The sequence below is a fragment of the Callithrix jacchus genome, chromosome 2, assembly GCF_049354715.1.
Source record: "Callithrix jacchus isolate 240 chromosome 2, calJac240_pri, whole genome shotgun sequence".
NCBI lineage: Eukaryota > Metazoa > Chordata > Mammalia > Primates > Cebidae > Callithrix > Callithrix jacchus.
This window is the reverse complement of record NC_133503.1, coordinates 107,157,729-107,183,674: the sequence shown is the minus strand read 5'-3', so window position 1 is coordinate 107,183,674 and position 25,946 is coordinate 107,157,729. Positions and strand designations below refer to the sequence as shown.

The 25,946-nt window shown below is 33.1% G+C and overlaps 1 protein-coding gene across 43 annotated transcripts in view; it reads left to right on the top strand.

Moving 5' to 3' along the window:
- Nucleotides 1-25,570, top strand: part of PPIP5K2 (diphosphoinositol pentakisphosphate kinase 2) — an 86,698-nt gene extending 61,128 nt beyond the window's left edge. For 5 of the 43 annotated variants that reach the window (XM_035291132.3, XM_078365085.1, XM_035291133.3 and 2 more), the window contains 9 exons: nt 3,572-3,739; nt 6,449-6,622; nt 7,896-7,968; nt 9,524-9,643; nt 10,519-10,581; nt 12,369-12,428; nt 14,044-14,184; nt 18,118-18,243; nt 23,916-25,570. In XM_035291132.3, the coding sequence (XP_035147023.3) occupies nt 3,572-3,739; nt 6,449-6,622; nt 7,896-7,968; nt 9,524-9,643; nt 10,519-10,581; nt 12,369-12,428; nt 14,044-14,184; nt 18,118-18,243; nt 23,916-24,028 (1,038 nt within the window). In that variant the 3' untranslated portion in view covers nt 24,029-25,570. Of the gene's footprint in view, nt 1-3,571; nt 3,740-6,448; nt 6,623-7,895; nt 7,969-9,523; nt 9,644-10,518; nt 10,582-10,980; nt 12,429-14,043; nt 14,185-18,117; nt 18,244-23,915 lie in introns of all 43 variants that reach the window. The other 38 variants (XM_035291143.3, XM_035291144.3, XM_078365095.1 and 35 more) reach the window with 11 other exon arrangements.
- Nucleotides 25,571-25,946: the final 376 nt, after the last annotated feature.

Sequence of the window (25,946 nt, the reverse complement as noted above, 5' to 3'; positions counted from 1 at the left end):
GCCTTGGGGTTGCTCTCCTTGCAGAATATCTTTGTGGGGTTCTCTGTATTTCCTGCAATAGAGTGTAGGCCTGTCTTGCTAGGTGGGGGAAATTTTCCTGGATAATGTCCTGAAGAGTACTTTCCAGCTTGGATTCATTCTCTTCATCACATTCTGGTACGCCTATCAAACGTAGGTTAGGTCTCTTCACATAGTCCCACATTTCTTGGAGACTTTTTCATTCCTTTTTGCGCTTTTTTCTCTGATCTTGGTTTCTTGTTTTATTTCATTGAGTTGATCTTCGACTTCTGATATTCTTTCTTCTGCTTGGTCAGTTCAGCTGTTGAAACTTGTGCATGCTTCGCGAAGTTTTCATATTGTGTTTTTCAGCTCCTTCAATTCATTCATATTCCTCTCTAAGTTATCCATTCTTGTTATCATTTCCTCGAATCTTTTTTCAAATCTTTTTTCAAGGTTCTTAGTTTGTTTGCTTTGATTTAAAACATGTTCTTTTAGCTCACAAAAGTTTCTCATTACCCACCTTCTGAAGTCTAATTCCGTCATTTCGTCACAGTCATTCTCCATCTGGCTTTGTTCCCTTGCTGGTGAGGAGTTTTGGTCCTTTGCAGGAGGCGAGGTGTTCTGGTTTCGGGTGTTTTTCTCCTTTTTGCGCTGGTTTCTTCCCATCTTTGTGGATTTATCCACCTGTCATCTGAGTAGTTGCTGACTTTTCAATTGGGTCTCTGAGTGGACGCCCAGATTGTTGATGATGAAGTATTTCTGTTACTTGGTTTTCTTTCTACCAGTCTAGCCCCTCCACTGTATGACTGCTGAGGTCCACTCCAGGCCCTGCTTGTCTGGGGTGCACCTATAGCAGCTGCGGAACAGTGAGGGATGCTACCAGTTTCTTTTTCTGCTCTCTTTGTCCCAGAATGATGCCTGCCAAATGTCAGTCTTCCGGATATAGAGGGGTCAGGGAGCTTGCTTGAGGAGACAGTCTGTACTTTATAGGAGCTCAAGTGCTGAGCTGTGAGCTTTGTTGTTCATTCAGGGCTGTTAGCCTGCTACGTTTAATTCTGCTGCAGCAGAACTCATTAAAAAAAACCCTTTTTTTCTCAGATACTCTGTCTCGGGGGGTTGGGGCTTTCTTTATGAGTGTCCATTGCGTTGTCCTGCCCAGCTAGGAGGCAGTCTAGTCACTATTTGCCTGCTGGGGCTCCGCCCTGCTGGTGTGAGGTCCGCCCTATTGCTGCAGGCTCTGCCCTGCTGCTGCAGTCTCTGCCGTGCTTCCACGGGCTACGCCCTGTGGCGGAGTCTCTCAGTTGTGGCAGGTTGCCTCGGCAACAGCAGGCTAGGTCAGCAATGGGAGTGTAACCTCAGTAGGGGCAGATTCCCTCAGTAATGGTGGACGCCCCTCCCCCACCAAGCTGCACCGTCCTGGGTTCAGCAGTGCCCACAGTGAAACTCTCCACCCAGAGCGTTTGGAATTGCCGTTTTGTTTGTCTCACTGCGCTGGCCCAAACGCCATTTCCCTGAAATCTCTTGGCCTAGCTCACTGTCCAAGTCCCATTCAATCAGATGGCTATGCCAATCTGCCCTCTCAAGTCTCAGATTGCCAGTTAAACAGGGCACCCAGACCAGTGCGCTTTGTGCGGAGCACTGTGGAGCGCTGCTGCACTGTAGTGCCGGCCGCTGGCTGCACCAGCCAAAACCACTGGCTGGCGTCCCGCGTCTCTTTTATACTTGGGAATTTCCCTGTTCTGTAGGCAACAAAGATCTGTCTGGAAATGCGGCCCTGACTCACCCTCCGTGCGTTCACTGAGAGCTTCAATCCTGGGTTGTTCTCACAGCGCCATCTTGAGTCGATCCACTTTATAATATTCTAAAACGACTCTTTGAGATTTTAATTGAGATTACATTATTACTCTGCAGATCAATTTGGAGAAAAATGATACTTTTTCAGTATTGGGTTTTCTAGTCTAAAGACTTGGGTTATTTCTGAATTTATTTAACTATATTTTTTATAAAATTATGATTTGTTTTCATTAAAATTAATAGCAAAAACCAGTTACTTTTCCACCAAATAATTGTCATATACCATCTTTGTCAGATTAATTCCTAGTTCCTTTATAGTTTTTGATGCTGTCATAAATGATTTGTGTAAATTTTATTTTTGTTTATTGTCATATTGAATTTTAACTCAGATTTGTATAAAAATGTTATAACTAGCAAACTTATAACTTGCTATATGCTCTTATTGGTTCTAATGGTTCACCCCTAGAGTCATTTAGATTTTTTATGTATATGGTCCTAACATCAACTGTGAATGATGAAATGACGAGTAAAATGAATAGATTTAGTGATAGTGGACATTCTTATCTTTCAGTGTTTTCTGATCCCTTCAAGTTTTAGATATCCCTTATTTGATTAAAGAAGTGCCTTTTTATTCTCTGTATCCCTTCATTTGATGAGAGTTTTTTTGTTGTTGTTGTTCAGTTTTTGTTGTTGTTATTGTTGTTTTTGAGATGTAGTCTCGCTCTGTCAACCAGGCTGGAGTGCAGTGGTGCGATCTTGGCTCACTGCAACCTCTGCCTCCCAGGTTCAAGCAGTTCTTCTGCCTCAGCCTTCCAAGTAGCTGGGACTACAGGTGCGTGTCACCGTGCCTGGCTAATTTTTTGTATTTGTATTTTTAGTGGAGATGGGGTTTCACTGTGTTAGCCAGTATGCTCTCGATCTTCTGACCTCATGATCTGCCCACGTCGGCCTCCCAAAGTGCTGGGATTACAGGTGTGAACCACTGCGCCTGGCCCTGATGAGAACTTTTATGTACTCAGCTTATTTTCTTTTGGCTAACATTATTTTCATGAGATTCGTCAATGTAGTTACATTTAGTTTTAATTTGTCTATTTTTATTACTTTAAAATATGTGTTTTACTGTATTACTATGGCCCAATGTGTGCATTATCTTATAGTTGGATATTTGATATAAATTTCTTTAGCTTGCCAGTCTCACATACTATATTGTAAGATTCTTGCAACCTAAGACTGTGTCTTATTCATCTGTGCCCTAGCACAGTTAACAGCACATGGTATATCCTCAGTAAATACTTACTGAGTCATTGAATGATTGTTACTTTTAATGCAGTTATCACATTTGTTAGAAATATTTGGGATAGATTTAAATATTCTAAAAGTTTTCAATTTAAATGCTGTTTAGTTTATGCTCAGGTTGATGACACTCCTATATAACAAAGCTGATCTCTATTATTTCTTACTGTCATTTATTGTTATTTATTCTTGTACTTGACAAAATGTAATTAAACTTTTAGTCTTATGTGGTTTTTTAATTGTCATTTTACTGTTTAATTTTTCCATAGAGTGTATATATTTTTGAACTCAGAGACTCTGTCGTTTCCCTCATAGTATACAACATAATACTAAGCTATTAAAAGAGTTTAATTAATGTTAATTCATCTGAGTAAACATACTTATATATGTTCCAAGTGCCTATACCAGTGGTAGTTGAATCTGTTCATCAGAAAAGATTTTAAAAATATGAATACTAAAAGTGTTTTATATTCTTTGCCCACAGAATGAAGGCAGGAGACCTTTTAAAATTGATAATGATGACGAACCACATACTTCTAAAAGAGATGAGGTTGATCGAGCTGTTATATTGTTTAAGCCAATGGTTTCAGAGCCAATTCATATACACAGGAAGTCTCCACTTCCAAGATCTAGGAAGATGGCCACAAATGATGTAAGTATATGTATCAGAGCACATTTTTCATGAAGTAAACTAACTATATTTTAATAAAACAGAAAAGAAAATACAGCTTTAATTATGGAGCCTGGGAACCCAACAAAATTTTAAATGTCATTTAATCTATTTTTAAAATAAATTACAAAAAATATAGAGGCAGTTCAAAAATAGATTAGTTTTAGAATGCTGAGCTTGACATATAGTTTTTATAAAAAGTTGAATGCAAATAAAAAATAAGCTGTTTCTGGGAACTTGAAAAATGAATCTTTTTTTTGTCTTGTCACATTAGAAATATTTACATTAGGTTAGTCTTCAATAAAGAAATTTTTTGTTAAACCCTGATTTAATGGATCAGGAATAATTTTAGTTAAAAGTATAGAGTAGTTGCAAGAGATGCTTTATTGATAACTGATTCAAGTGATACTGAGGCAAAGAAATTAAATTCCAAATTGTTAGCCTAATTGCAAATTCTTTATAGAAATTTGAAAATTTGATAATGTTATTGAAAATTTTACCTTTATATTAAGATCTATAAATAGGTTGGAATAATTCCTCTGCTCTCTAATACAAAAACATTTAAATAATTACTAAAGTAACATTTAAAAGGAAAGTTGAGAAGTTAGAATGAAGCTTGTTAAATAAAGCTTTGGCACCTGTATACATTTTTTATACTTTAAGTTTTATTTGGGGTTGTCTCTGTTTTCTGAGGATGATTCTCCTAGCACTGATTGAGGTCAGTGCTTATAACTTTTCTAAATGTTCTAGTAAAAGTATAAAGGAAGAGGGGCCAGGCACAGTAGTTCACGCCTATAATCCCAGCACTTTGGGAGGCTGAAGCAGGCAGATCACCTGAGGTGAGGAGTTCAAGAGCACCCTGGCTGACATGGTGAAACCTGTCTCTATTAAATATGTAAAAATTAGCTGGGCATGGTGGTGCAGTCTTGTAATCCCAGCTACTCGAGAGGCTGAGGCAGGAGAACTGCTTGAACCTAGGAGGTGGAGGTTGCAGTGAGTCAAGATTGCGCCCCTGACTGCACTCCAGCCTAGGCAACATAGCAAGACTCCATGTCAATAAATAAATAAATATAAATATATATACACATACATATATACGTGTGTGTGTGTGTGTGTGTATAAAGGTACAACTATCAACTTTTAGAAAAAATAATTATTTAAATATGCCAAGTCTGAAAATTAGGTATAACATTTTTTAGCAGTTAATGGGTACGAATGAAAACAATAAAAAGAATTGTGCTCATTTCTACAGCCCTGAATTATACAAATATATGGGTTTTATGATTCTCAAATTTCAAATATATATGTGCTCCAGTTTGACAATTTTGTATAGGAAAAGATCTGTCCATAAAGTACATTCTTATAACTTAATAATGGAAATTATATAGTTCTTAAGATTCCCTTGAATGTGATATTTTAAGTTTACAAAAGAAGATGGTTAAAAAGAGGGTGTTTAACAATTATAGAACTTGGAATTGATTTTTCTATTATAGCTTAATGGAAAAAGTGAGACATCTGGGATTATGTTCAGGTATCCTTAATTTCAGGAAATTTGGAAAATAAGCTATATTAATATACTCTACACTGCTATTTATGTGAGGGCAGTGATTTTGATTTTATTGAATAAAAAATCTATAGTTAATCAAATTATCCAGAATGTCACCATTAAACCGTCTCCTCTACCCTCCCAAAAGCCTATATGACACTGAATACAGTAAAATGTATTGTAAGTCTTCATTCTGCAACCATCTATATTTACAAAAGTTGTAACGAAATCACTGCCCTTGTTAATTTTTAAAATGCAGAACACATTTATAAACCTTTTTCTCATAGATACTTAGTTGATTTCAAGAGATTATTTCTATGCCATGCTAAACTTTTACTTCCATAAGGTAAATTACTCAAGCAAAATCTTGAAGACTTTTTCCAGCGTCCATCATCTCCATGGACATCAGAAGTTTGTATTTCCAAAAGACACACAGAGAAAAAGACTGTTCTCTTCATTTTGTGCAAGTAGATTTTACTCTGTCCTCACTCTCTCAAACCTGAACATGCAGACATGTAAAATGAGAATGTTTGCTGCATGTTTTGCCTACTGAATCTGTAAATAATCTCTGGAGTGGGTAAATAGATAGCTTGAAAGTATAAGTAGGTACAGTCTGAGTCCATCTTATGATCTCTGAATTTTAAAAAATATGTCAGGCAGACAGATTTTGTTTTCTGTTAGGTATATTGAAATCTCTTTGACCCTTTGCACAATTCTTTAGTGCTTTCAGTTGAAAATTTACCCAAATAGCACAAAATCTTTTGAATATATAAAATGAAGCAGGAAACCTTTATATTTTAAAAGTTGCTAAAAAAGAAACTTACTAAAATCCTTCCAGTTTTAACAGGGAAGGGGCAATTATGAAGTGGTATAAGTATTTTATGTCTTTTAAGGTAATAAAATGTTTCCATAATTGTTATCACAATTAGATTTATCAGTCATTCCTATCAAATTCTCAAATACTGAAATATTTGGCTCCCAATTTGCTGTTTAATCGTTTTTTTATAAAATTAATAAATTAATAAGGGAATACAAACAAACTGTATTTTTTTTTCTTTCTGATCATTTGGCTCTGTTGTATCTAACTTTGCATGCTTTGCTTTTTTTTTTTTTTTTTTTTTTTTTGCCCCCTTTCTCACTTCCAGGAAGAGAGCCCCCTGAGTGTGTCTAGCCCAGAGGGTACTGGTACCTGGCTGCATTATACCAGTGGTGTGGGTACTGGGCGTCGAAGACGCAGATCAGGGGAACAAATCACTTCTTCCCCTGTCTCCCCCAAATCATTGGCTTTCACATCCAGTATTTTTGGCTCATGGCAACAGGTTTTTAAACTTTACTTCATTAAACATTTTTCCTCCCTGCATTCAGAGCAACAAACAGCTGTCTTTGAGGACATCTAATCCCTTGTATTTCACATCAGAGTAAATGCTTCTGTTTTTAAATTTTGAGTTCATTTAAAAATACTTATGATATCTGCCAATATTAGAGGGAAAGAAATCACTTACATGGCAAGTGTTTAGCATCTTTGCTGAGAAGGTTCCAAATATCCAGGATTTTAAAAACAATAAATGTTATTCTCCTGGAATGTTAGCTTATTAATAAAATAATTTAAAAAGGAAAGAAATCTTTCTTTGTGACTTAGTTGTCCTTTAAAACTTTCAGAAACAAAATTATATAATTTGATTGTATGAAAATGTATTAACATTTTCCTATTTAATTGAAAAAAAATGGATTCCATTTGGAATTTGCTGAGAATGTAAACATTTTTTAAAATATCAGAATTTATGTGGCCCAGTGTTAATTGGAAGGATACATCTAATATTGATAATTTTCTTCCTCATTATTCCATTATTTGGAAATATCTAAGAAATACATACAGTCTGTTTTTCTTTGGGCTATGTAATATTTTAATGTTCTCTTTAAGATAAGAGAGAAAATTACATAAGTGCCCATCAACAATATGGGTCAACATAAAATGACTTCAGAAGGACTTTCTGTGATGACATTTAGAAACTTAAAATATACATGATTTCTATTACATTGGAAGGTCTGCTGTCACACATGACTTTTCTGATAATTTCAGCAATTTCCCTTTGGAAATACAATGCGTTTGATTATAGGAAAAGGGATTATGGTATCCATTAAGGCTGTGAATATTTAAAGGTTACTCTGATAAAGCCCATGCATGGATCAATAATTGTATGGTAACCTCGAGAGTCTCTGTCTGTCCTTTCTTTTGTTTGTGGTTGTTTTTCCCCCCTTCAAATACAGGAGCTGTTTAAGAGTGGGCATATGGCTTCTTTTAAGAGTGAAATTATATCAATCTCTTAATTGTTTCTTTTCATCTGTCTTGTTTCATACATGATGTTTCATTCTGAATGCCTGCTTCGCACCACTTCATTGCAAGGACCTCATATGAAATGGACTCCCTTCAAAAGGGGATCTTGCATGATCTTTCATGTTTTATGTATTTCTACTAATATTTATCATACAGCTTATTAACCTTTGTCTGTCTGGAACAGGCTGCATTATGAAGTATGGACTTTTGAATTTATTTTACTGTTTTACTTCATTTATTTTGCATTCCTTATGCAGGTTGTATCTGAAAATGCTAATTACCTGCGAACACCAAGAACTCTTGTGGAACAGAAGCAGAATCCTACTGTAGGTATGTGGTGTAAAGGAAATGTGTTTCATACCCTTTTTAAACTCACTGTTGTGCACACATGTAAAACTCTTTGGTGAAAGCATGACCAAATGCTATGCTGTCGTTTTTATTTAATGTGTACTAATTCAAAAATGTTAAGTGGTATAACTCAAAATAAAGTTTTTGATAAAGAAGAGATAGCATTTAATTTGGTTGCATAATCCTTTTGAATGCCTGCAATAATAACCACTTAGTTCACTTGCCAATGCCAGTTGTTAATCTTGTACTCTGTAAGTTAATTTATGAAGGAAACTTCATTTCCCAGTTGATAAAGATGAAAAGATGGTATTGCATGCAAAAAGGAGCTTTCCATTTTTCTGATTAAAAATACTTTGAAAGTAGGGAATACTTCAAACCCTTTATGGATATATTTATTAATTTTCCTTTGAGCAGCTTTTAAGGAAAAGCCAAGGCAAAACTAATGCACAGTGGCAGTCTTAATCTTTATTAACCTATAGAACATAATTGGTTCTTTGCTAACACTCAAAGCAACATTAAAAAAGACCTTTCTAAACTTATTTGGTTTAAAGCTCATGGTTGATAAACTGTGAGATAGTGGCATATTATTTTCTGTAAATAGTTGTCTTCATAGGTTTAATAAGGCATAAACAGATCTCATTGTTAGTTTATGCATGTACTGTGATTTCTGTACTAAGTATATGAACTGTGTTGATATCTACATACTTGAGAATCTCTCTTTAGTTAATTTCGTATAGCTTGTAATGATAGCTTTTAATATTCCCACAGTATCTTTATATATTACTCCTTCTTATTGCTGTATCATAGTATGATAGATATTTATTTAATCCTTCCCCAGTGATGAAAGTGTTACTAGGTGTAAAGACTTTTCCTACAAACTGAGCATCAGTTTATACTGGACATTTTATTTGCTAGTAATGTATTTCATTAGGAGTCTTGTTAACTAAGATCTTAAGTCATTTGTTAAGTATTTAAAGTGAGTTAGGCCTTGAATGACTGAAAAGGACCTGGTCTTCTCACAAATAAATAAGTTTTGATATACTTTATTTCATAAGAAAGAGTAGTAATTTTTAATTCAGGGGCATCAGGAAAGATTTGTCATTTATAGTTATACATTAAAAAATACTGATTTAATATGACTTAATGTGTACTAGGAGATTTTTTTTTAATGTGACTTGCCCTTGAAAAATTAATTAACAGAATCCTTTCTTGTCCTGAGTTATTTTTATGGCAGTGTTTTTAATACCTTAGAATGGATACGTCTCATTATTGTATGGATACTTTTTTCTCTCAAAGATAACATTTTGTCCAATGTTAAATTTCCCATTTGTACATATGATAAATGATAGTGGTATTTATAAGTATTGTATTAAAACTGACATCATTAGGAAATTGCAAGACTATTGTGAGCCTGTTCAAGGCACTTCCAAAGGTTGCCTTATATGTGGTAAGAGCCATGTTAATTGCATGCTGCATGAATTCCCAATGTGAATGGAAGAACACCCGTTGTGTATGTATTTTCTCTAACTCCCATCAGGGTCTCACTGTGCGGGCCTGTTTAGCACCTCGGTGCTCGGGGGTTCTTCAAGCGCACCTAACCTACAGGATTATGCTCGTACTCATCGTAAAAAGCTGACCTCTTCTGGCTGCATAGATGGTATGTGCACACATGCACACACAGATTCATACCTACACCCATGCACACACCCATGAGCAGTATTTCTCAAAGGCAAATAAACCTAAGGCCACGGACTGATTGAAGTGAAATCCTGCCATCTTTTGCCTAAATGACTATCAGTGCTCTCTGTTACCTACAACTTGGATTCATGTTTCATCAGACAATTAATTTGAATTAGACTTAGAGTCCTTGTACAATAAGTTTGTTGAAATGGAATACTTAGAACAGTGTTATATGTATTCTTTTAGATAATTGATAGTCCATATTATAAAGAACAAATTTTTCTTTGATCTTTTAAACTTTTATTGTTAATACTTATTTTACTTACTGAGCTAATTAAAGTGAATGGAATGTTTATAAGTAAAGGAAAATGTCATATTGGCAATATTTTTATAAAAATAAACATGGGATGAGAATATTTTAGGATCTCTGGCTGAAGGAGATCCTCAATGTTGTTAATATTCCTTAAGTTTTAATATTCAGAATTTTTTGAGGCTCTTAGAAGTGTGTCCTTTTTTATTAAGAGAAGTGGTTCTAGCTCTTTCAGGATCATCTTTATTTAAAACATTTTCTCATTTATCAACAAATTTATTTTAGACAGTAAACATGGATTTACCAGAATTGCCAGCTCATCTTGCTTTCTTTCTTTTGTATATTTCATTCGGCACTTTTTCTCTGTCATCAAGCTAGTTAACTTCTTTTAACCAGTATTTGCCTTATTACCTTCTCTCATTGTCCCTTCTGCATGTCACCTTTCTAACCTCCTCATATATTTGTTTTTCCCCTCTTTTTTTTAAGTGTTCTTCTTTTTGTAGCTGTTACGAATTTCAGGTACCTGTTTTTCTCTTTCTCAGACGCCACACGCGGTTCTGCTGTTAAAAGGTTTTCTATCTCATTTGCTCGACACCCAACCAATGGTACGTTTTGCTTTTATTTTAAAAGATACTCCCTGCTTCATCCCTTTTTTATTTTTATTTTATTTCAGAACATGGGGTATACAGTATCATTCATTTCTTTGTCCTTAATGTCAATTGGCATTCAATTCCGACTGTTATTGACCCAAATTATTGATACTGTCTAGCTCCCTATTCAGCTGTAATTTACATAATAACTTAACATTACTCATCAAATTTTTAAATGACCACAATGATGATGAGTTTTAATGCTAAATTAACATCTGAAAATTTCTTATGATTTCTCAAATGATCAGTTTACATAAATTTTTAAATTACAATTAGTATTCTTTAATTTATCTTAATTTTCAATAACTTTTTTCTTCCTAATTCCTTTTCTGATCACATGGTTGTTTTATTTAGATATTTAAACGAAAATATGGAGCCACCTATGTCAAATAGCCAAAGAAGATGTGTCTTTGAAAAGTTCCTGGGCACCTGATGATGCATATTTCACTGTATAACATCATCTGTTTCTGGCTATTTGTCTAAAGCAAAACCCTGTTTGGTCTGGAGCACTCTGAAAACTTTGTCCAGCATTCACTTTGTTCTTGTTAGCAATGTGGTTTGCTGTTATCAAGCAACCAATTTCCTTTAGTACCTTTCCTTTAGTTTCTTAAAATTTAAAGGACTGCTGATAGGAAGAAGATTAAGATCTAGAAACCCAACTTCGTTAAATTTCATTTTTGAGGCTAAATAGGAAAGTGTTTCATGACCATTATTTGTAAGAGGAATTATTGCAGCATTACAACTTCTAACATAGAGCTCGATATTGTGGGATAAGAGGGACTATTTAATGATCATTTTACAATAATTCAGGATCAAAGAATTTAAAAGAAAACTTACAGATTTTTGCTTGTATTATACATGGAATGAAGATACTTTTATCCCTGAAACTCTTTTTCTTTTTAACTGCGAATAAGTCTTTCAAAAACTCAAGTAAGATCTTTCAGAAACTTTTTTAAAGCTACAGGATTCAACACAAGTTTATGGTCATTATCCCAGTTCTGGATCCTTTAACAACACATCTAAATAACAATGCACTAATAATTCTTGAAGGTGGAGTAAGAAGATCTCATCCTCAACAAGTAAAAATTTAGCCTTAAAGCTTAATGTACTTTCCCTTCATTGTAGCTGTTTAAATGCTACTTTTTGAAGAAAATGATCCTTATTTCATACAGCTGCAGCTTCTAAAGAAACTACATGCCTAAGAACCTCTTAGAAGAAACACAGAAGTCACAAGAAAAACTGAAGTCCCAAAAATTCTAAGAAGAGACATTGCAGGTTTAAGACCATAGTTTTTGTACTGAATGCTGTGTGTTTAAAGCCAGTATTTGAGGCATTATCTAGGAGAATCTGTGTTTAACTGAAGGTTTTTAAAAACGAAAAATACTTTTGTTAAATTTAACAGAAATAGAGACTTTATATTACTATGGTTTAGTCACCTTTTAAAAGTGTGGATGTTCCACACATACAAATGCATATTAGATGCATTCCTTTCAATTCTACAAATATTTCTTTTGAATTTTAAAGGTGCCTTTTTTTCCATTTTTAATACTGTGTTGTCTTATCTGTCCTATGAATTGTCATTTGACTCTTCCTTTCACTTTTTATTTCCCCTAACTTTCATGTTATTTCCATCTTTAAAACATACCATGGACTTACCCCTCCCTTCATCTTTAGTTCAAGGAACATGGTGAAACAAGTATCTTCTGACAGTGCTTTACCTTATTTTCTGGGCCTCTGTGCAGAACACCTACACCTCTATAGGTGCTGGTCCATTTCCTCTGTGGAATTTCTAGGCTCCAGTGGTATGTTCTTATAGCTTCTAAACATGTCAGCAGGGTGGCTTTTTAAATTGCTGCACTAACCCTTTCATTGTGCATTGTAGGAAAAATTTACTAAAGATAAGCAGAAAAAAATGTAGTCTAGAGTAACTTGATTATATTGTCATTTGTCTGTTATAAAATCTAGCAAGCAAATGAAATAAAATACTTGCTATAAAAGATTTATAAACTTTATGAGGAAAGAAGAAAAGAGCACTTCATTAAGTTTAGTGTAATGCACAAAAAGGGTTTGTGCTCATTTGCATGAATCTCGTACTTCTAAAAAAAATGTAACAGTTGTGCAAGCCTAATTTCTTTAGTGCTTAATTTAGGTGCTTTAGCTGCTGTTATGGTATAGTTTTGTTTTTGTTTTTGTTTTTAAAGTATATGTAATGTTCTGTCATGCTTCAGTTTGCACCTGAAAATAAAACGTATCAGTTTTGCAAGTCCTTTGCTTATTTTCCTGGGAAGGTTATATTCCCTTTTAACCAAAGTTTCTCTATTCTAACTGAGAATAAGGGTGAATATTTACTTGCAGTATTTAAATAAATCAAACATCAGTCAATTTAAAAATGAGCACACGTCTATTGAAGCCAAGAGTCTTGCAGTCTAAGGGTAATTTTTACTTTTAAGTTAATGATGTTGGACTTTATGTAATACCTTATTTGAGTATTATAAGTATTTAATTGGAGGAAATTAGTTTGAATTTTTGGAAGAGCAGATTTAGAAAGACTCGTTATTTTTAAAAGTATATGAAAGCAATTTTAAAAGCCATTCAGTTGATTAAAGTTTAAATAAACAGGCAATTTTCTTTTTAAAAAGGTGAATAACCTGTATCCTATTTGTTTAAAAACATAAACTCTGTGTTTAAGTGCTTTTGTTTCACGGATGGTATTAATACATATTTGCATGGTTGTTTCATGAAATTTTTGTATTTCTGTGCTATTGTTAAATAGGAACATATTTGTATTTTGTATTGCTTTTTACTTGGCCTAACTTTACACAGCCAGTGATTTTAGTAATATAATTATGTGTTAATTCAGTAAAGGTAGGTGAAATACATTTTGTAATTTTAATTCCAGCATAAATGAATGAATGTTGGTTTGGGATCACAGTAGAGAGTATCATTCGTCTTGGCATGCCTGGAAAAGTATCTAAAATAATTATTCACAAATAATTATATAATTGTTTTTCAAAAAGAAGTTACCTTTAGCATCCTGGCATCAGGGACACATCTTGTGGCATCAGCTTATTCACCTATTGAATAGACCTGACTTCAAAAAATAAAAACGGAAAACTCGTGTTTCTTTGTTTTTTTCCCCTAGGTTTTTAAAAAGTATTATTCTTAGATTTTACCAATATAGAATGAAATTGTGTGCATGCTGTACTACATGATTACATTTAAAAAGAAATCTTTGTCACATTTTGTTCCAGCTCCATATTGCATAGCATCTGGTGTCATGACTTCAGAGAGATTGTGTGTTTGCATGTGATAGATTGAAAAGACCTAAACTGTCTAGTTTTAAGCAGTAGTCTTCCTTTTTAATTACTGATTTTTAAATATTCAACTTTTTTTGTTTTTGGTTTTTTTCTCTTCTAGGCTTTGAATTGTATTCCATGGTGCCATCTATTTGTCCTCTAGAAACACTTCATAACGCCCTATCTTTAAAGCAAGTGGATGAATTTCTTGCTTCCATTGCTTCTCCATCATGTGATGTTCCACGGAAGACCCCTGAAATTTGTAGGAAATTTTTCTTTCATTACTATTATTTAGATGTTGGGCAACTACATACTATTTGAATATAACAGAAATTATAAAAACATAAAAGTAGGTAGTGGTAATGAATAGGAGTAGAAGTTTAGGAGACAAAGGAGTGGAAAGGAACATGATTAGGAAGTATTTGGTGTAATGTGAAATGTACCTCTTTTTTTTTATTCTCTGCCAGAATCTTTTCTTCTTACCAAAACAAACAAACAAAACAACAATGGAAGTCAAAAAAATATAGGGTTGTGGTCTTTTCTTAAAACTATGTTTGTAGAAATCTCACATTCCTATTGTACATCATTTTATAGCAAAATTTTTTTAAACTGCAAAATATCAGTTCGCATTAACCCATTCATACACATTCATCTCCTGACTACCTTTGGTAAGTAGTTAGAAAGAACTCTTAATGAAAGAGCAAATTACGATATTTTTTCAAATTCTATACCTTAGAAAACATTCTGAAGAGGTTAATTTGTGTGTTTGAAGAAAAGATGTTCATGGTTAAATAAGTTTTAGAAACTGTATTATATCCTGCCTCCCTTTGGAGAGGTATAACTACATTAACATATAAAAGGCTGACATTTTTCTATAAAGAAAGCTGTATAACCCAGATTTTCCAAAACTTATTTTTTAGAAAACACTTTTTTGGTAACACATTAAATATCATGTGGCACTATTCTGAGGGACATCATTTTGGGAAATGCTCAGGGCGTCCTTTTTAGGTTTGAGAAGTCAGCTGGCAGTTGTCATTTTCAGCTCTATAGGATTCCTCAGGACTCTGGAATTTCCAGTACAGAAAGCATTTGTTTGGGAGAGAGTGCTTTGCTTGGAGCTAAAAATCTTACTATTCTAGTCATATCTTAGAGAGTGACAAACTTTCTTTGATTATCAGTCCTCTTTTTCTGAGTGCTGAAAATAAATTTTGCTCAAGATAAAATAAGATATTAGAGTTCTCAGAATGAATGCCACTTTTATGTCTGTTATTCTTTTCTCTTTCCTGGGCAATCACATTGTATAATTCTAGAGAGCTCTATTCACATTATATTCTGTCCAAATGATACCTCATGCATTTGTACGAAGTAGTGACCTTTCCCTTTTTTGATAGTAGAGGCCAGCTTTCAATCATTAGGGTAATAGAGATGTATATTGGTGAGTGTACTAAAATATTTCACTTTAGGGATGGTTTTAGGAAGTAGGTCTTAATTTAAAAATTTGCATATAAATGTGTCTGATTCTGAGAATTGATAAGACTCCAAATGAAATAACTTTCCAAGCAATAAAGGTCAGAGTCAGGAAAATGAAGGTGGTCTTCTCCTTTTATATTCTCTATAACCTGATAGAATGGACAATGCTTTTACCTCAGAATGCAATAGAGATACTGAATACATTGTTGTTTACCCCTTCACCCTTAATGGTGTTTCATTAATGTCTGTTTTAAGATTCCAGATCCTTCCCAGGGGCAAGGATTTTAAATCTTAAAATAGAGATTAAAGAATTATTCTAATTAGTAAATAAGAATTTAGGGGTAGATACCAACACTATTAAGATTTTAGAAGACTTGCAGTGAATGATTTGAAGTTAATAGAAGTAGTAATGACATTGTTATAAAAGGAAAATTTCAGAATATTTACAAAAATATAATATTTTAAGGTTTATTCTATGGTACTCTTGATGGTTTCATTTTCGTGGTTAGTGAATTCAGTTCATCAGAGTATATAATTAAAGTTTGTTAATGAAGCAAAGGATATTAGATTCTTTTTCCAGTTGTGCTAATTTCTAATTAGCTCTTCTTTATATCATGGATACGAATTGTACCTCAGTCCCTCTAGCTTTCTTAAAATTTCATGCAATTAGTTACTGACAGAAATAGATGAGAAAGTAAATGTGCTTAATGTGGCTCTTAGAATTGGATAAACCTTAGAGATAATCTAATTCATTGATCTTCAAACTGTATTCCCAAGAGTCTTTGGAAATTCTGTGAGGAAGAGAGGATGCTGAATGGTTAGGGCTTGTGTCTTTTGTGGTGGCTTCAACCAGAGTATCTACTTTGGTCTATTTTATTTAAGGTTTCATTTAGAAACAGTTTCACTATTTAAATGAAAAATTGTAGAAACACACAGTTGAGGAAATCAATGAGTTAGTGGTCAAGCAAGACTAAAACCCAGGTCTTCTAAAGCCTCTATTTTTTTCATTTTTGAAATGAAAAAAATAGCTATTTTTGAATAGCAAAGGAAAAAAAATGCTATTTTTGAATAGCAAAGAAAACAGGGTGCCAGTTATGTTGAAAGTATTTGAATCTTAGGTTTTATGGAATAACTATGGGAATAATATTTATGAGATTATAGTACATTCATATTATTTGCAATTAGTTCTCTGAGTTATCAAGGTGTAGCATCATATACATAGAACTATATTCATTTTATAGTGTTTATAACAAGGGACAAGGAACTGTTAATCATTCTCTGTCTTCCAAGTTCTTTTCCTCATCTGAGACAAAATTAATAAATATTGTGGTAACCAGAAGATAGCTTACAATGGAGAAGTGCCAATCTCAGATTGGAGAAAAAGGAGTAGGTATATTAATTAGGATAAGTTGGTGATGGAAGTTCATAGAGTAGGATAAAAATATGCAAGCAGGAAAGGACTAAGTAAAGCTATATTGTTTTGTGTGATGTTTTAAGACTTTTTATCACTTAGCTTATTTTCATTAGTGACTGCTTTGAGCTCTGTCAGTTAAAAGTGCAATCATTCATTATAGGTGTCAACCAGCAAAGACACATCTGCTATAGCTAGCCCACATCTTGATTTTCAAAAGCATACTGCTTCTTTCTTTGCTTAGGAATCTAGAAGCTCATGCCAATAGTCTCTCCTTCTCTCATACTGTGGCCTGTCCTTACCCAGAGGATTCCATAATTAAGAATTATCCCTACTTTTCCTTTTCACACCTCTTAATCTCGTCACCTTAGTTAGAAAGAGAACCGAAAAACCCAACTTTAAAATTCCCTCCCTCTCATTTAGATAACTGGCTAGTATAGGAAAATAGTATTAATTTATTACTTATAACTTATTTAGTGTATTTCTAAATATAATAGTTTAGTATACCATTATATTTGCAGATGAAATGCCCCTGAATCTGTAATTGTTATATTTTTAGAGAAACAATTTGAGACTCTATTTTTTTTTCCCCTGAGATAGAGTCTTGGCTCTGTCACCCAGGTTGGAGTACAGTGGCACAATTATGGCACATTACAGCTTTAACCTTCCAGGCTCAAGCAGTCCTCCCACCTCAGCTTCCCAAGTAACTGGAACCATAGGCCCAGCTAATTTTTTAATTTTCTATAGAAACGAGGTCTTCCTGTGTTGCCCAGGCTGGTCTTGAACTCCTGGGGTCAAGCGATTCTCCTCTCTTGGCCTAACTAAATTATAAGTAATAAGTAAATCAAATTATTGTTCTGTATTAGTCAATTGAAATTTATCCTCCCCGTCCCTGGCTAAGCTTGGTGGTTCATGCCTGTAATTCCAGCATGAACTACTATGCCAGGGTATTACTTATTATGTTAGCAGGCAAGAAAACTATGCCATCAACTCTTTGCCATGGCTTAAAAACCTCAGTTTCTGTCAGGAAAGGATAAAGCCTGTTGCTCTATTCTTGGCATTCCTTTGGTGCATACTATTCAAATGTTTGTTATTTACAATATAAACAAAACATCTATTTGTCTAAGACCATAAGATAACTGTCTATTTTAAAAGATGATTTTGCTAAATTTACTTTGCAAAGCTTGCCTTGACCATTTTCTTCTGTTATTGTGTAGGGTCACTAAATTATAAGAAATTTTCTATAATGTTAAGATATAATTGGTAAGAAATTGCCAGGAAATTATTAAATTAACGTTTGTTTATTTTTTTCAGCCTCTACAGCATTGCGTTCCAGTCCAATAATGAGAAAAAAAGTATCTTTAAATACGTATACACCTGCAAAGATCCTCCCAACACCACCAGCTACCTTAAAGAATACTAAAGCAAGCAGCAAACCAGGTTAGGGATGTGTGTGTGTGTTGAGTTTATGGATTTGCACAGAAATTAGAGGAGTAATAACTTGCTTTTTAAATGTTAAATTTGTTTTAATTAGGATCTTTACCCTTCCCTAGAGCATAGTGATTCTAAGGGTTAAAAATCTATTTTTTTAGTCTATTGATATGTATTTGTTTTTTTGTCCTTGTTGTCTTCTGCTCTCCCCACATCTGTTAACAAAATATATTTCAAAATCACACTTTTCCCCAACTAATTTGTGGACTGCCTTCATTTGCTTTTTTTTAATTATTATTTTTTTGAGTTTAAGGCATCATGTTACATGAAAATTTCTATGGGCGGGGCATGGCAATGTACAACTGTAATCCTAGCTACTCAGGAAGTGGTGGTATGAGGATTACCTGAGCTCAGGAGTTCAAGTCTAGAGTAGGCAACATAGCAAGACCCTGTTTCAAGTATTAAAAAAGGAAAGCAAAAAATGGTTTTCTCTTTCCTGAGACTGTTTTCATCTCTCCATTCTTAATCTGATTATATGACTACCAAATTTAAGTAACTTTTATTTTGTGGCATATTTAATTGTATTTTTTACCCTTCAAAAATTTTGTGGCACATTTAATTGTATTTTTGACCATTCCTGAAATGCTCTCTCACCCTATTACTCTATTGTGATATTCTATCCATATATCTTATTCCTCTGCTTTTCTTGTTTGATGATCCTTCTTCCTACTTTTTTATCCCAAACAAGAACATGATACTCTATTCATTTTCTTACCCTATATCTTTTTTCCTCAGAGAATTTCATATACCTCCAAGACTTTACAACAGCCTCATTGCAAATGTCTTCATTCTTCTCCTCTTGATGCTCTCAAATATTCTTTTGGGTAAGGGTTTGTGCTTAGGAGTCAGAGGAACCTAGATTAAAATCCCAGTTCTGCTACTTATTAGCTGTGTCACTCTGGACAAGTTACTTAACCTCTCTGATCCTTAGTCTCATAGTCATAAAATCAGGGTAATAGTACCTTCTTTATAAATTGTCAGAAATGATTGTAATCTTATATATAAAATACTTGGCACACACAGTAAACACTCAGTAAATGGTAACTGCTATTAATTGTCATGCTGTATCCAAACTGCTCTCTTTACTTTTCCCCAAATAAATTCCCTTAGCATTCATGCCATTTTTTTCTATTAAAATGTTCTCCATTTTACTTCACATCCTTCAAGACTAAACCCAACCTCTTCCACTTATAATGTATTTATATGATTGTCAAAACAAGAACTTCAGTAACACTCTGTGCTACTGATTTGATCTATTATACCTGATTATAGCTCTATCAGATTACCAGACAATATCTTAAACCACAAATTTTACAAATTTGAACCTTGCGCATTCCAACTAATAAGTATATGAAGCAACAGACCATTGAATAGTATCTTAAACGTAAGTTGTGATGCATCCTACATGCCACACAAAGCTAACATTTGTATAGTTCTTTATATTATAAGCATTTTTCTATTAATTCTCATAGTTCTCATCATAACCTTTAGAGGTTAATACCATTCTTATGTCCATTACAGATTTAAAAAAGTAACAGAGATAGTAACTTAATCTCAGCTTACATAGCTAGTAGTCAGTAGACCTAGGATTTGAATGCATTTTGACTCCTAGTACATTGTTCTTTAAACACATAATAAATAATAAATGCATTAATTCATATAATTTTTAAGTAGCAAAGTAAAATAGTGTTATATTTGACATTTCAAATGTTAAGTCAACGTTGCATTACTAGGATGAACTCTACTCAGTCATTGTGTGTGTGTGTGTATATATATATATATATATATATATATATATATATATGAAGGTTTATAAAGTTCTCTGAGGAAAAATACATAGGATAAGAAAAATGAACAGAGTAGCATCTCACTGTCTGGGACAAGAAAGCAGGAAGAAGAAGGATCATCTACAAGTGAAGTAGAAAGATGAGAGAGACAGAAAGAATATCACGACAGAGTAATGTCTTGGAAGTCAGGGTAAGAGAGCATTTCAGTAAGGATCAATGATACAATCAAATATGCCAAGAAGGTAAGATAGAAAAATGCTGATAAAATATAGTTAAAAATATATATATAGTGCTGGACTGAATTTGATTTTGAGGATTTTTGCATCTGCATTTGTGAAAGATAGAGTGATATTGTTTTGTAGTTTTTGTTTTGTTTCTGTTTTTGTAATGCCCTTTTTAGGATTTGGTATCAGAGGAATGTTGCTTCATAAAATAATTAGGAAGTGCTTTCTATTTTCTGAATGAGTTTTTATAAGATTTTTGTTTCTTCCTTTAATGTTTGATAGAATTAATTTTCTATCAATTAATTTTGATAGAATTTGTTTCCTTTTTGTAATACTTTTAAGTTGTATTTTTTAAGGAATTTGTTCATTATGTCTAAATTGTCAACTTTCTTGCTCTTTTATTATCTTTTAATGAATGTGGTAATAACTTCTATTATTCATGATATTGGTAATTTGTGTTTTATTTTTTTCTGTAATAATTCTCACTAGGGATTTATCAATTTTCTTGGCTTTTTCGAAGAACCAACTTTTGGCTCTTTGTTTTTCTATTGGTTTTATGTTTAAAACATAATTCTTTAAAATTATTTTTAATTATTTTAATTATTTTCTACCTTCTACTTTGGGTTTACTTTTACCCTCTATTTCTAGTTTCTTAGGTCATTGTTATCTTTTCAAACATTTTTTAAGTTTTAAGTTTCCCTCTAAGCACTTTAGTTGCATCTCACAAAAATTATGCTGTATTTTAATTATCATTCAGTTGGAAATACTTTCTAATTTGTGATTTCTTCTTTAATCCATTGCACATTTAGAAGTATATTGGTTAAATTCAGGGTTTCTTTTTAATTGTTTTTAATCAATTTCTTATTTAGTTCCATTGCAGTTATAAAAATATACACTGTGATTTCAGTTTTTTAAATGTGGGACTTATTTTATGGCTTAACATCCGGAATATTTCGAATATACCATGTGTTCTTCTAAAAAAAAAACAAGGGTTTATGTTACAGTTTGTTGATCCTAATGGACACTATTTTGTCATTATGCATTAGATCAAGGTTATTGATAATGTTCAGATATTCTGTTTTTACGGTTTGGTTTTTCTTTGGCAGAGAGGTGGTCAAGGAAGGGATTGGTTATTCTGTCAGTTGTACAGAGAGCGATTGCACTCTCAACTGCAGAACTGTCTGTTCCTCCCTTTACTTTGGTAGATTTTTGCATTGTGTGTTTTGGAGGTCTCTTACTAGCTACATGCATATTTGACTATTTGATCTTCCTAATATTTTGAACTCATTTATTATCATGAATTTTTTCTCTTTAATTTCCAGTAATGCTTTGTTTTAAAGTTTATTTTACCAGATGTGATACAGCTCATCAAACTTACTTATGCAAGGCATTCTAAGAATATCTACTTATGTTTGCAGTTTATAGTTCATTAACATTTAATATAATTATTGATATATTGAGGTTCAGCTGCTACTTTCTTATATTTTCTATTCATTCCTTTTGATTATACCTTTATTATAAAGTACACCTTTATTCTTTCCTACACTACCTTATTTTATACTAATTCAATATTTTTAAGAATTTTATTTAAAATTTTCTATGGGCTTTTGCTATTTTTTTTGCATTTTTTTTTTGGTTGCTCTAAATATGTATATCTAACTTTTCACCATCTACTTAGGGTTAATTTTGTACTACTGAAAGTAAAATGTAGAAACCTTGCAACTGCATAGATTCATTTACCTTACTATCTTTCCATCCTTTACACATAGTTATCCTGTGTGTTACTTCCTCATATATTATAAACACTACAATGCAATGTTATGATATTTGCTTTAAACAGTCATATGTATTTTAAAGAAACTTAGAGGAGAAAAAGGTTCTATATTTATCCATATATTTGCCATATTTATTCTTTTAGATGTTCTTTTTGATTCTCTTTAATAATTTTTTTGCAGGGATTTCTCTTTTTATTCATTATAAACTTATGTTTCTTTGTCCTAGAGCGTAGTTAGAATTGCTGCTTTAAAATTCTTATCTGTTAATCTGACCTATCTCCAAAGTGATCTCTATAATTTATGCATTCTCAGCAAGAAAAATGTTTTTCTGTTTCCGAGTATATTAATTTTGGATTATATTGTAGACATTGTGAATGCTATATTATAGAAACTCTGGATTTTGTTATTTCTGTTATGTTCCTCCAAAGAATATTGTTTTATTTGTTTTTAAACAGAGTTAGTCTTGGCTGAGCTCAGATTTTAAAACATGGTGTCCCTTGAAGTGGCTGGCAGCTAAAATTTCAGTTCACTTTTTGCTTTAGCTGGGCTCCTTGGAGTTTACACTGTTCATGCCATCATGCCAAATGATGCCAAATTTGGCCATCATTTACACATAGAATTGTGGGATCATCTCTTCTGAGATTTTCCACCTTACTTTCCAGCAGCTGTAGTTGCTGCAATACTTGTCTTCAGCTTCTTATGTCAGAATTATAGCCATTGTATGTGATGCATATTAGGGCCTGTTCTCAGGCTAAAAAGAAGGTAAATATTATTTCATATTGTTCCATTTTTCCAAGTGCTGATTCTTCTCTAGTGACAACCTGCTCTTGTTCACTACTTAGTTTCTTCAGGTAGTTGTTCCTCATATTGAGTACAGAGTGTATATTTATTATCTGTGGGAAGAAGGTTGTTCTGATAGGAACTTACCCTTACATCGTTCATCCATAATAGGAATGTAATAATGTAATGCCACCTAGAATAGGTTTTGTTTCGTTTTGTTTTTAAGACAGGGTCTTGCCTGTCTCACCCAAGCTGGACTGTAGTGGTGTAATCACGGCTCACTGCAGCCTCAACCTCCCAGGCTCCAGCAATCCTCTCACTTCAGCCTCTTGTGTAGCTGAGACTATAGGTGTGTGCCACTACACCCAGCTAATTTTTAAAGTTTTTTGTAGAGAAGGGTAACTACAAGTCTCACTATGTTGCCAGGGCTGATCTTGAACTTCTGAGCTCAAGCGATCCTCCCACCTTGGTCCTCTGAAGTGTTAGAATTACAGGTACGAGTCACCCTACCTGGCCATAGCTTTTTGATAACTCATTAAGCCTTCATGTTAGTTTAGATATGGAAGGATGATTCTTAAGAGAGTTTCTAGTTTTCTTACCTTCTAGCTTTTTAGAGAGGGATAAGACAGAAGATATAGGAGGATATAGATGCTTGTAGAAAAAATGATAAGTTCAGTTTATACACATTAAGTTTGTCTTTTTGTTAGATATCTTTAAGGAAAGTTCCAGTTGGCAGTTGTATATACATATCTTGAGCTAAAGGAAAAGGCCCAGGCCGGAAGTATACATTTAAAAATCATTAGTGCAATGGATGTTAAAAATTATGAAAACATATTCATTTCCTAGGAAGAATGTAGAGTAAAATGAGAAATTAATTTTGTGAACACAGCCCATTGTCATTAGCTTTTTATGTTTGTGTTGAATTCTGAAGAGTAAAAGATTGCATTACAGTTATAACAAGAATTGTTTTGTCAATTCAGCAGTATTATTTGAACTTGGATTGTTTGTGTAAATTAAAGCAATAGTTTTTTTGTTGTTGTTTTTGTTTCGTGTAGCTACAAGTGGACCTTCTAGTGCAGTTGTTCCTAATACCTCATCTCGGAAAAAGAATATAACTAGCAAAACAGAAATGCATGAACACAAAAAAAACACTGGGAAAAAGAAATGAAATTTTATCAGAAGCTGGGACTTTTTATACTTATAAAAAGAGTATGTTCATGTTTTTCCTTATGTGTTTATGTGTTCACTTAAAATGTTTTTAAATCTAGGGGTTTCTTTGTTTATATTCAGGTAAAGAACTTTTGTTATGATCTGGAAATGTTTAAAACAATGTTTGTTAGCGTTCTGCGAGTAGCAAAACTTGTAGTGATAAAAATTGATTGTTGTTAATATAATGTTTACCATGTGCACATAGTAATGAAAAGGAACATTAAAAGCCCAGCCAGCTCGTACCAAAGTCACACCAGTAATGCCATGTACTGCAGAGTCTGATGAGATGGCCTTTGTGCACACTTTTATTTTCATGGGATTGCATCTTAACTGTAAAAACTTTTAGATTGAAATTTGACAGCCAGGGTTACATATTGGGTACTTTTAAAGTGTCTTTCCAAAGAGGTTTCGATTAGAATATCTTCCGCAATTGTTACAGTGACATATATGCTGCAATATTTAACAACTGGAGTATTAGCCACATGGATTATTTTTTCAATCTGTGTTTTGAATTTTTTTATTGTGTGTTATTTAAAATATTACATATGCAGCTGGGAGAACTACACCTTTGTGCACGTAGATTTATAATTTGTAGAAAATATTTTCTTTATATTTCCTTATTGTACAAGGTGCCTTGTTCATCAGGAAAACTTTTTCTTCATATGTTGACAAAAAAGGCACCTTTAGAGTTTCTTTTTAAATGTAGTTGGCAAGTTTATAAATATTACAATTATTTTCAGAGTTCTTTTTAGGTCTAAAGAAATCAGTACAAAAATGGAAATCATCAATGTTAGGAGAAATATGAATTCTGTTAAGTTACTAAGCAGTATGTATAGCACCTGTTTTTAACCATTTCCGTTCTTATCCCTAGTGTATTAGTTGATTACACAAGAAAGCTTAAAGATTGAATATTTGAAATAAATGTTCTTTATAAGCAATTTGATTTTGAAGGGATATTGAAATCACTGTGCTGTGATTTCATCTATGATGTGAAAAATCAATTTATTATTCTTGGTGCTTTTTTCCCTGCCTGATGCACAAATAATTGTGAACCACTTGAAATGACTTAAACTGTAATCCAAACAGGACAACCTGCTAAGAATTTCATGCATTGTTAGTTACATAACTTAAATTGCTAAAGCTTTAGCTTAAAACTTATGTTTAGAAAAAGTATTGACTTCCCATAGTATAAATACAACTATTGTAATTCTTCAAAAGAGACTCTTCTCACCTTAGTCATATATGAATTAACTTGTAGAAAATAAGCATATTATATGTTATGTCTTAAAAGGTACCAGAGGTAAGAGTCATAAATATATACAATTAAAGAAGTTCATATACTTCACATGAATGTAAATGTTATATGGAGATGTGTCTTGTAAACAGTTGAATATATGTAAGTTTTCGGTTTGTGGAAATGCAGTTAATGTACTCACTGTGGAGGTAATAAGGAAACTACTTTTTTAAGGTGGAACCTAATTAAAATATTTTCAGAATCAAAGAGACTTAAATGGTAAATTTTTTAAATTTTCTTTTCTTATCTCTTTTTAGTTTTCAAAGTAGAAAAAGATCAGGATTTTTAAAATTAAATAGTACTTACATATTAAATAAAATTTATTATTGGCTTTATGCATAGCAATATATTACTTTCCAAACTAGAAGTACAGTGCAACGGACTTTTTCCATTGTTATGCAACAACTATTACCTTTACTTTAGTCACCAAACTCAAACTCAGTAGTATTGCTGTATAGACTAGCCAGTCTATATGTAAGAATCTTAGAATCATTTTCCAGATCAAATAAAAAGTCTACTATATTAGAGCAAAAGGTTATAGTTATCACTATTTAGCAGCAGTTTGACTGAAGCATCTGCTTCT